The sequence below is a fragment of the Micropterus dolomieu genome, linkage group LG12 (genome assembly GCF_021292245.1).
Source record: "Micropterus dolomieu isolate WLL.071019.BEF.003 ecotype Adirondacks linkage group LG12, ASM2129224v1, whole genome shotgun sequence".
NCBI classification, from domain to species: Eukaryota; Metazoa; Chordata; class Actinopteri; order Centrarchiformes; family Centrarchidae; genus Micropterus; species Micropterus dolomieu.
Window position 1 is genome coordinate 34,179,795 of NC_060161.1, and position 11,594 is coordinate 34,191,388.

Consider the following 11,594-nt stretch of genomic DNA (forward strand, 5'->3'; position numbering starts at 1 on the left):
CCCTGGCAGCGGGGCCCCAGAAAGCTTTCCCATTTTTTCCCCCTTTATGGACGACCATTCTAGTGGGCAGCACAATTAAGTCTCTTAAGCCTCTCCAGCTGATCCAGAATGCAGAAGCAAGTCAAGAATCAGGATTAGAGAGCACATATATATACACACTCACAGACAAATTTAGGTTGTCCAGGACTGTCAACAGGTAGTTGCATTATTCTTTATGCTTTACATTAAGTTATTAATTAAAATGAATTATCATTCCAGTTTTCAGGGCTGTGCTGTGTTGTTTATTTATATGGCTTGACTGTTTCTCTTTTTCATTCTCCCTCAGTTGTTTTCTTATGTCTGCTGTATATTGCTGTTTGCTGCAGGTGTCTTTGCTTTGTGCAATTGGTGTTTTCTTCTGTTGACGCTGAGACTTCTCCCGAGAACATCGATGACGAGACCTATCCAGAGGTCTAGCTGAATGTCAGTGATGAAGAATGGAGATCTCAGAGGCTGGGCAGGCAACTGGACAGCCGGGTTTGCTATTGGCAACTAGACAGCCGGGCTTGGGACCGGCAACTGGAAAACTGGGCTGGAAACTGGTAATGGGACAACCGGCTTGCTACCAGTAACAGTACAGCCTGGCTAGCAACCGGCACAACCAGGCTGGGTACTGGCAAGTGGACAACTGGGCACCGTGAGCAGAAGTTGGTCAGATCAACAATGGAGGATCAGGTGCCAGTCGGACCACCAACTGGGCTCTGGGGGCAGGAGTTTGTTGGACCACCGATCAGGCACTGGATCATGGATTAGCACCACCTCTGTGCCACAGGATGGCCTTGTCGCTGCACGTCTGTGGCAGGGGGATCCACGTCATCCTCCAGATGGCTTCTCTAGCTAAATGACTAGTCATTTATATTAAAATGTAAATTGTAAATTGCTAAATTGCTAAATGACTAGTCATTAGCTAGTCTTTCAAGGGCTAGCTAATGTGATGCCAGCAGGCCAGGAACCAGATAGGTGGATGTTGGCTAGCAGGCTGCTAGCATGCTTGCTGCCTGATGGCTAGCCGGTTGGGATTAGCTTTCTGGGTGCCCTCTGGCTCTAATGAAAGGTCCAACAATAGAGCTAGATGACCAGGAATCCCCAAACAATCTAAATTCTGGAATCATCTCTGGAGAGGGAAGAGGTGGATCCAAGCACGTGGAACACCAAGGACAATTAACTCCTAAAAACAATTTAAGATTTCAAAAGTTTTGATGCAAGATACAATACAACTATTGATGTAAAGGAAAATCAGTCCAGTAAAGACGAGGTAAAGATCATTGGATGCCGAGGAAAAAAGCACCGCAGGTTATCTCCAACCCTATTGTCACCTCACCTGTTCCAGCGGGGAGAGGATCAGCTGAGAGTGAAATTGAAAGCGACATTGAGCAAGTGAATAAAGCTGAATTAGCTGCCTTGATCCGTGCAATAATAAAGGAAGAAATAAACGAGGCAATGAATAAACTACAACCGCAGTTTGATGTAGTAAAACTCGGTTTAAAAGATTGTAAAGACAAACTCGTTGATGTGGAGTCGGGCTTGTCCGGCATGCACGACAGAATGGATGAAGCGGAGTGTGTGTGTAAAGCTCTCCAGGAAGAAAACAAAGAACTGAGATATAAAACTGAAAAGTTGGAGAGTTACAGCCGAAGATTTAACCTCAGAGTATTTGGCCATGACAAGGATTTGGAAAAAGGAAAACCCACCGAATTCATGGAATCCCTCTTTAATGAGGTATTTAAAGATAAACTGCTTTATAAACCTGAAGTGGAAATGGCGCATAGAGTGGGGCCTGTTACAAAACATGGTTCGAGACCGATGATCGTCAGGATGCAGAGGTATGCGACGAAAGAGGCTATTCTACAAATAGCAAAGCAAGAAAAGGTCCTACATTATAAAGGGATGAATGTCAAGATTTTTCCGGATTTAACAGCAGAAGTGTCCAAGAGAAGAGCATAGAGAATGAAATTACATCAGGCAGGAATAAAACACGGTTTGATTTATCCGGCAACACTAATTATAACATTTAATGGAGACACAAAATACTTCCAAGATCAGAAATCGGGAGACATCTACTATAATCAAGTGATTGGACCAACGCTGTCTGGTAAATAAGTAGTCTAATGATTGGACTTTGCATCAGAGACAAGTGCATTGAATGCAGGTATGATGAATTGAACTGAATTGAGAACTGTTTGACATACATCTCGAGGAGTTGGGACTTGATATATGGACATAAATTGAGACGACAACTTATTAAATATAAAGATAATGGAAATCAAAATACAGTTGTGTCCTTTCATTAAGGACTGTTAATGTTTTGCCTAAATTGTTAGTATTAAGTGTCAGATAAAATATTCTACAACTTATAGTAAGAAATGACACATTGTATGTATTAATTAGGCAGAGAAATATGTTATAGAAATGAAAGTCAAGAGGAGTTCAGCTCACTTATAGCAACCTTGATAATTAGAGTGGCAATACAAATGTGTTTGTTTGAATCTATGTGTATGAATGTGTATATGTGGTTTAATTTAGTTGTTTTTTGTAAATTGTTTTGCTCCGATATAGAATCTAACCGTATAAATCCAAAGAAATATGATTTTTAATATGTTACATAAATTACCAAAGAAAGGTCTTAAAATTGCCCATATTAATATATGCAGTCTTCGAAATAAATTGAGTGATTTAACAGATATACTGCAACCAAATAATTTGCATATATTGGCAGTGTCTGAAACTCATGTAGACTCTACATTCGATGATGCAACTTTAATGACTGATGGATATAGCATTTTTAGGAATGATAGGAATGCATATGGAGGAGGAGTTGCTATCTATATTCAAAATCATATACCTGTTCAAGTGATGCCAGATTTAATGTATTCTGGTATTGAAGTAATTTGGTTAAAAGTTATTCTGAAACATCTAAAACCAATACTTATAGGGTGCTGTTACAGACCTCCAAATGCGAATAGTGAATATTTGGACAAAATATGTGATATGTTAGATCATGCTAGTAGTATGAATCTGGAAACTTACTTAATGGGTGATTTCAACATAGATTGGAATTCTTCTGACTGTCCTAGGAAAATCAAATTAATGGGCACAGCAACAGCATGTGGATTATCACAGATAATTAATAAACCGACTAGAATATGTATAAAAAAAGGATGGCACTCTATCAGCTTCCTGTATTGACCACATGTTTATAAATAGCCTACTGCTCAAACTGCTTATCAATGCCAGTTGGTTTTAGTGACCACAATCTTATTGCAATTGTAAGGAAAACAAAAGTTCCTAAATCGGGTCCTAAAGTAATAATGGAAAGGTCATTTAGAAGATGTAATCATTTACAATATGAAGATGATGTCAAAAATACAAACTGGTCAGAGGTAATTCTACAAGTGGATCCAGGGAAGGCATTTCAGCTTTTTGATCAAACTTTAATGAGAATTGTAGAAAACCATGCACCAATAAAAAAGTTTACTGTTCGAAATGTTAACACCCCGTGGTTGGATCAAGAATTAAAAGATCTTATGAAAGAGAGGGATCTAGCTAAACAAGCAGCAATTACATCTAAATTCAAATCGGACTGGCAAATATATTGTAAACTTAGAAACTTTGTAACCAAAGTAAATAAAAATAAAAAGAAATTGTACTATACTAAGAAAATTATAGAAATAAAACATGATAGTAAACAATCATGGAATACATTGAATAATATATTAAGAGGAAATAATAAATCAACTCCAGCTTATTTAGAACATAAAGGTGAATTTTTTACTAGACCAAGTGATATAGCGAATTATCTTAATGATTATTTCATAAATAAAATAAATAAACTTAAAAATACTACACAGTTACACAAGACAGATTTATCTAATACACTAATAAATAGGATGATGGAAGGTAAAACATGTAGCTTTAAATTCAAGAGTGTAAGTGGTTCTAAAGTGGAATTACTTTATTACTTACTGATGAATTGTAAAAACAAACCACCTGGTGTTGACTACCTTGAACTTAAGTTGCTTAAACCAATAGCTGCAATCATTGCTCCTATTATTGCTCATATAATTAATTTGTGTTTTATGAATAATATATGTTTGAAAGATTGGAAAATATGTAAAGTTGTGCCAATACCTAAAAATAAGAAAATGCCTTTCTCTGGGTTAAATAGTAGACCAATAAGTTTATTACCAATTCTTGGCAAAATAATGGAAAGATTTGTTTATGAACAGATTCAGTATTATTTTACAAATAATGATTTGATTACCACTTTTCAGCATACATATAGAGGAAAACACTCAACAGCCACTGCCCTGACTCAGATGGTTGATGACTGGTTCAAGGATATGGAGGAGAGGAAAATAATAGGTGTTGTAATGCTTGATTTCACTGCAGCATTTGATATAATTGACCACGACTTACTATTAAAAAACTGGAATATTATGGCTTTTCACAAACCGCATTATTATGGATGGAAATTTATTTGTCAGATAGGAGACAACTAGTTTATTTTAATGGTAGTTTTTCAAATGTAAGGGTTGTGGAAAATGGCGTGCCTCAAGGAAGTTGTCTTGGGCCGCTCCTCTACAAAATCTTTACCAATGATCTTCCATCTGTTTTAGATAAGGCAAGCATTTCAATGTTTGCTGATGATTCCACTATATACAGTATTTAGCAGCAAGTGATATTGGTGATTTGAATACAAAATTACAAAAAGAGTTACAATTAGTGGTGGATTGGATAAGGAGCAACAAACTGGTTCTCAATGAATCTAAAACTACCTGTTTAGTGGTTGGAACTCCTTTTTCTTTACTTTCCAAACCAAAACTTGAACTTAGCATAGAGCAAAATTCTGTTGAGCAAAGAGAAGAGGTCAAACTTTTGGGAGTGATGATTGATAATAGATTATCTTGGGACAGACATGTTAAGAAATTGTTAACTAAAATGGGTGTGTTGACAAAATGCATGAAAGCCTCATGGTTTAAAGTTAAAAATAGATTGGTGTATTCACTAATGGTATTTTTATATAATGTTATAACAAACAAAACACCTTTTACTTTATATACAAACCTATCCTTTAGTATGGATACACATCATTATCCAACGAGGCATGCAGTAGGAGGTAGTTTTATTTTACCTAGAGTGAAAACAAAATCAATTCAATGTTCAGTTAGGTACAGAGCAATGTGTGAATGGAATTCTCTCCCAAAGACTATTACACAACAATATAATTTGTATGGTTTCAAAACTTCACTTAAGAAATATTACATTGAAAGATATTTAGATAGTTAATACTAAATTAATTTAAGGAGATACGGTTGTAGGATTCTTAGTGAGTTTATTCTTCACAGACCCACTCCTGGACCCCCTGCAGTTCGCCTAAAGAGCCAACAGGTCTGTAGACGATGCAGTAAACATGGCCCTTCACTACATCCTCCAGCACCTGGACTCCCCAGGAACCTACACCAGGATCCTGTTTGTGGACTTCAGCTCTGCTTTTAACACCATCATCCCGGCCCTGCTGCAGAGCAAGCTCTCCCAAGTGAAAGTGCCTGACTCCACCTGCAGGTGGATCACAGACTTCCTGACAGAGAGGAAGCAGCACGTGAAGCTGGGAAAACATGTCTCTGATTCTAGGACCATCAGGAATGGCTTTCCTCAAGGCTGTGTTATTTCCCCTCTGCTCTTCTCCCTGTACACCAACAGCTGCACCTCCAGTCACCAGTCTGTCAAGCTACTGAAGTTTGGGGATCTTACCACCTTTACTGGGCTCATCTCTGGTAGGGATGAATCTGCCTATAGGTGGAGATCGACCATCTGGTGCAGTCAGAGCAGTCTGGAGCTCAGTGCTCTCAAAACAGGAGGAGTCCCACCCTCCCCAATCACCCTGCATGACTTCACAGTCAGCACTGTGGACTCCTTCTGCTTCCTGGGCACCATCATCCCAGGACCTCAAGCTGAACATCACCTCCCTCAGCAAGAAGGCCCAGCAGAGGATGTACTTCCTGCGGCAGTTGAAGAAGTTCAGCCTGCCAAAGTCGATATTGGTGCACTATTTTACCATTTTAAAAATTATATTTTAATATTTTTTCTTTTCTCAATTTACCTACTATATGTTGTTTTTATGTTTTATATAAAGCACTTTGAATTACCTTGTTAAAATGTGCTATACAAATAAACTTGCCTTCTACACCGCCATCATTGAGTCCGTCCTCACCTCCTCCATCGCCATCTGGTAGCACCTTATCACCAAAGCAAATTCCTCATACATTTCTGCTTTCATCAGTCAATTTAAAGTGCTCCCACACAAAGTGCTTAATTTCAACACGTTCTCACTCCCAGCCCATCAGATATAGACGCTTAGTCAAGGCCCTTTGGTGTTGCCTTTTAACGACCTGTTAGCAACACTTTGCAATGACAAATAAAGTTGATGGTAAAGTTAACAACAATTAATATGCAATGTCAGGTTAGACTTTCAAAATAAAATGCTAGCGTTTCGAAACATCACCATTTTGAAGCGGTGCGTTATTAAAGTTGTAAAACACTGCAGTTTGGTTAGGTTTAGGCACAGAAAGTACTTTGTTGGGTTTAGGCAGCAAAACTACTTGGTTAAGGTTCGGAAAAGATCATGATTTGGGTTAAAATAACTACGTACATCAGTTAACACGTAAGTTAACTAACGCCACTTATGTCAGTTTACGTAACTTGCCTAAATGAAAATATTTAATGTTGACTTTTTGTTTCACACGGGACATGAACCATAGGTGTCTTTTACACTGGGGACATGTCCCCACAACTTTTTGAAAAGGCTGATTTTGTCACCACCACTATTTTAAAGCACAATTTGTTTACAAACGCTCTGAAATCAGGGTATCCCCAGGATTGTCAAAGTTAAATTTAAAACTTTTTAAGACCTTTTTAATGCCAACTAGAATGAAAATTAATACCAATTTTACTGCCGTATGATGGAAAATCTGTGTGAATTTTAAGCCTGAGAAAATTATTATTGACGTAGTTACCTGAAATTAATTAATACATTCATATTTAACACACTATAGCTTTGTGGGGTGCGTTTGTACTCTGATAAGATAAAATGAATCAAGGACGTGACTTTGTGTTGAAAAGGGGTGGGGACATAGGGGTTCAGATTAGAGGTGTGACGATACACTTAGCTTACATGCACAATGCACAATATTGGGTTCATGAGAACAAGACAAGAAAACACTTTAACACTATTTGATGAAATATTCACTGCTGAAATATATAAATGAGATGATGAAATGAAAATTTTGAACATTAAACACTTAATTTCCTGCATCCTGGAGACATTTTCTGCACAAATTTATGGTAGAATTGTCTTTATTTATATAAAGTGATTCCGGACTGAATATAATGCAGTCCTCAGCAGCTTGTTTTATTTAGCTTAAACTTTTTTTGGACAATGCAAATTTGTTTATTCTATCTTTAAATTGCATTGCATGTTTTGTTATTGTGCAAATAAACCTCTCATTTATTTTCATTTGTTATTTAACATTTCTTGATGCCAAACATTTTTCAGAACATTTTTAACAAATGCTTTAAAAAAGTGATGGAGACATGTCCCCAGCGTCCCCAGTGTAAATGACACTTATGAAATGAATACAATATTTGTGCACTAAGAACACTTAAGGGGTGAAGTCAAAACTCTTCAAGCTCTGCTGTTCAATTAGCGCTCGCCATACTGTGACTGACTCGCACTCTGCTTGTTGTGCTAACCTCAGTGCCACTTAGTGTTGTGTCGTTCAAAGAACATTTCGTTCATTTGACCTAATTGTGTGTATGACTCGGGAGGAACGGGTTGTCTCAGTGAGTGATTCGTTCATTTTCACGCATGCGTGAAGGATCTTGGACTCTTATGTTGACTCGTCACACAGCAGCTGCATGGTCTCCGTCAGCACAGGAAGCAGAACTGATTAGTTCATGACTCTCAACTGTGGGTCTGTTTGAGTCGTTCATTTGTCACGTGACAGCTCGGCTACAGGGCTGTGGTAAGCAGGCAGCACAGGAAACTGAACTGATTAATTCACGGCTCATAGCAACTGTGGGTCTCCAGGTCACGTGACAGCTACTGTGGAGCAGGAATGAACGACTCGTTCACCGCTCACATGGCTCCTCCTCAGTCTTTCGTTCACTTGGCAGGCTGAGTGACTGCCAGCGCCGGAGAATGAGAGGCAGCTCGGCTCTCACTAATGTCTCTGGACTGACATTATGTAGCTATTTTGTTAATTATATGACATCTAATAAAGCATAACGTTATTACAGTGCAGTGATGTTGTGCTAAGTTATAGTTTTAACACAGCCGCACCGTAACTTTAGTCCTGCTAGTGTTTAACATTAGAGCTAACAGCTGATGAGAGTTGTTCTGGGTCCACTTCAGAGCCCTGACAGGGTTCTACCTGGAGCCAAATTACCTCAGAGGTCGTCTCCTCTCCAAAACAAACAGACCTGGTAAATAAAACATTAAAACACAGCCACGTAGCAACATTAGCGTTAGCCCTGTGGTGTGTTTACAGCTAACAGCTGATCCGGTAACGTAACTTTTCCTTTTTATTTATCAACAGAGCCGTACTGTTGTTTCACAGCTCGTGACTGGTGAACAACCTGCAGTGTCTGAGAGCGACGTGCTCATGTGTGTTTCTCTGTCTGCAGAATCCGGACCTGATGTGGCCCATTCTGCGTCCAGAACTGCCAAACTGCTGCGTTTACATGTGTTTATTTCTCTGTTCCTCTCTCTGTGCTGGAGTTCTTTTAAGAACTTGGTGGTTTGATCCAGATTAATATTAATTGTTGGTTTGGTATTGGTTGAATTTTAATAAGAGTGTGTTTATTCATATAGTGTATCAAGCTTATTACTTCAGTATATTTACTGCTAATCTGATATTAATATTTTACATTTACATTTATTCATTTAGCTGATGCTTTTATCCAAAGCAACTTACAATTGCTATACATGTCAGAGGTTGCACGCCTCTGGAGCAACTAGGGGTTAAGTGTCTTGCTCAGGGACACAATGGTGGATGGGTCACAGTGGGGGATTGAACCTGGGTATCTCAGACCAAAGGCATTAGACATTAGGTTACTGTATGAATGAGCACATTATAGATAAATATAGTAATTATATACAGAAGCCTTTATGGCTGGTCTGGTTGTATACTCGGGAAAGACTGTGACAATGGAAGGATTTAGCCGGAGTAGTGGATTGCATGTAGACAACATATTTCTCTGGTTTTTACCTTGTTTGAATTTGGTTGTGGGACGAGGGGGGTTTATATAATGATGATAGAGAGTGATCAAGAGGTGAATTTGCGCATTATACTTTTTAATTAAAAATTAAAATTAAAGCAAGCCAGGCAGCCTTCTGTGTTTGAGAACGGCGCTGTTTTTTAATCACCCACTAGAGGGCTGCAGCGCCACAATAACCAGCCTAGTTCAAATGAATGAAATGACTCAAAAAAAGATTAGTTCATTTTAATGAACGAGATTTTAATGAACGAGTCTGTCAAAAGAGTCAAACTTGCCATCACTAGTGCCACTGCCCTCAGCCTCAACCGCCAACTTGTCCGTATCTCTGTTCCTGTTTCACTGCACTGACTGAGCTGAAAATAATTTTACAAACACACACACACACATATCTACCTCATATGTTTTTTTTGCTCTTTCCACCACAAAAGCAGAAGTTATGCTGTCACCATCATTCTTACGTAGTTGTTTCTGTTCTGTTATGACTACTGCCTTAACGTCAGATCATCCAGTTTATTTAAAATATTAAATTAGTGTTTGTGTGGCAGAAATGAACGGCAGTAATGCTGCATGTTTTTGTTCAACACATCACATATTCTGTCCACCACCTGAGGGGAAAAGCAGCAGCTGTGTAAAAATAAATAGATCATCTGAGATGAGAAGGAGCCAACAGCCTGCTCTCTGTTTTTAATGGATGTAGTTTTAATGTTACTGAGCACAAAACTGGACTGAAGAAGCAAGAGGCTGAATTATGTTGTGCTTCTCTTCATCTCAGCAGTGTCCTCTGCAGCTAGATGTGCACAAGCCTATATTGCTAATCTGAGGAGAGTTTGTTTCCACACAATAAACTTTCTCTAAATGTAACATGTGAAATATTGTTCCATAATTGTGTTTTCTTCAACAGATTCAAAGTCCAAGATCCACCTTCATCCTCACCTTCACTGCGTGTTTGATGCTAACCTTTTCCATGTCTGTTTGAATGAAGCGGCTCCTTTTATCTCAGTGATGTTGGTGAAATGGCTGCAGTCGTCCCTGTGAGAGCTGCAGCAGCAGCAGCTTCCTGAGTTTCCAAGCTGAATCTTCACTCTGCCTCTTCAGCTACAAGACTCTCTAGAAACACTGAATGAAAACATTTTCCCACCCTGTGTCTCTAAAAGGAACGACGGCTCCACTTTTCTCTACATGCACCTCATTCCTTTATAGAGGCGATGCTAGCAGACCTGGATGGTAACAGGAGCGCCACGTTTTCATGACGTTGCTCATCATTTGAACAAAAGATCGACAGGTGAAGTTCCTAAGCAACACAATAGACCTAAAATCTGTGATATGAGAGGGGCCAGACTGAGAGCGATTCTCAGAGCCCACATGAATCTGCCACACAGGACCTCACAAACACCAGGTTATGAACACGGCCGACAGAAACCCTGATCCTGACAGAGACTCAGTCTGACGAGGACTCTTCACTGTGGAACTAAAGACAACTACATGAGCTGTGTTCCAGTAAAGCTCCACCTCTTCCTGTCCACAGATATACACTGAGGACAGCACACGATGATCAGAGCAGAGAGCAGGCGGACGGCCAGAGAGACGGTCTACCTGGACATGGATCACCTGGTGCTGCTGCTGCTGCTGTGGAGCTCAGGTAGGACTCTGCTTTAAACATCATATGTTAGAATTCAGATCTCTTTATTGGACCTGGGAGAAAATCAGAGAACAATATGAAAGGCTGCTGCTGTTGAACAGCTGGTGTCTCGGTCTACCAAAGATTTAGGAACAAGATTTAAACCAACATCCTCTCTCACACACACACCCAAGTAGCCTCTGTCCCTCTGTGTGCAAAGGAGTTGCGGTTTGCATGTAGTTATTACTATTTTTACCTTAAACGTCTTCTCTCACACACCAAAAACAGCAACACACACACACACACACACACACACACACACACACACACATCCTCAGGGCTGTCATTTTAAACTCATTTATGTTACAGGTCAAATAAAAGACACTCATTTATTATTTTTATAATAAGGATAAAATCACAGTTAAACTCCAAAAACATATAAGAACATAAGAATAACTAAGATAAACGATATAATAAGATAAACTAAGATAAAAAATCTTAATAAATAATTAAATATTTCTTTACTTTTATAATGACTCTAACTTTAGACTTTTACTAGAAAACTTCCCTGACGAATATTCAAGGTTTCAATAAAATATTCAGTGTACTTGCTTCCTCTTTTGAAATGTGGGTGTGATGTTCAAACTCAGTGACAGCCTGT

At 38.9% G+C, this 11,594-nt stretch overlaps 1 protein-coding gene across 1 annotated transcript in view; it reads left to right on the forward strand.

Moving 5' to 3' along the window:
• The first annotated feature begins 10,818 nt into the window (after window positions 1–10,818).
• LOC123979950 (scavenger receptor cysteine-rich type 1 protein M130-like) overlaps window positions 10,819–11,594 on the forward strand; it is a 64,530-nt gene continuing 63,754 nt past the window's right edge. Inside the window, exon 1 of the mRNA XM_046064060.1 lies at window positions 10,819–10,954. Coding sequence (XP_045920016.1) covers window positions 10,864–10,954 — 91 coding nt within the window. The 5' untranslated portion in view covers window positions 10,819–10,863. The remainder of the gene's footprint in view (window positions 10,955–11,594) is intronic.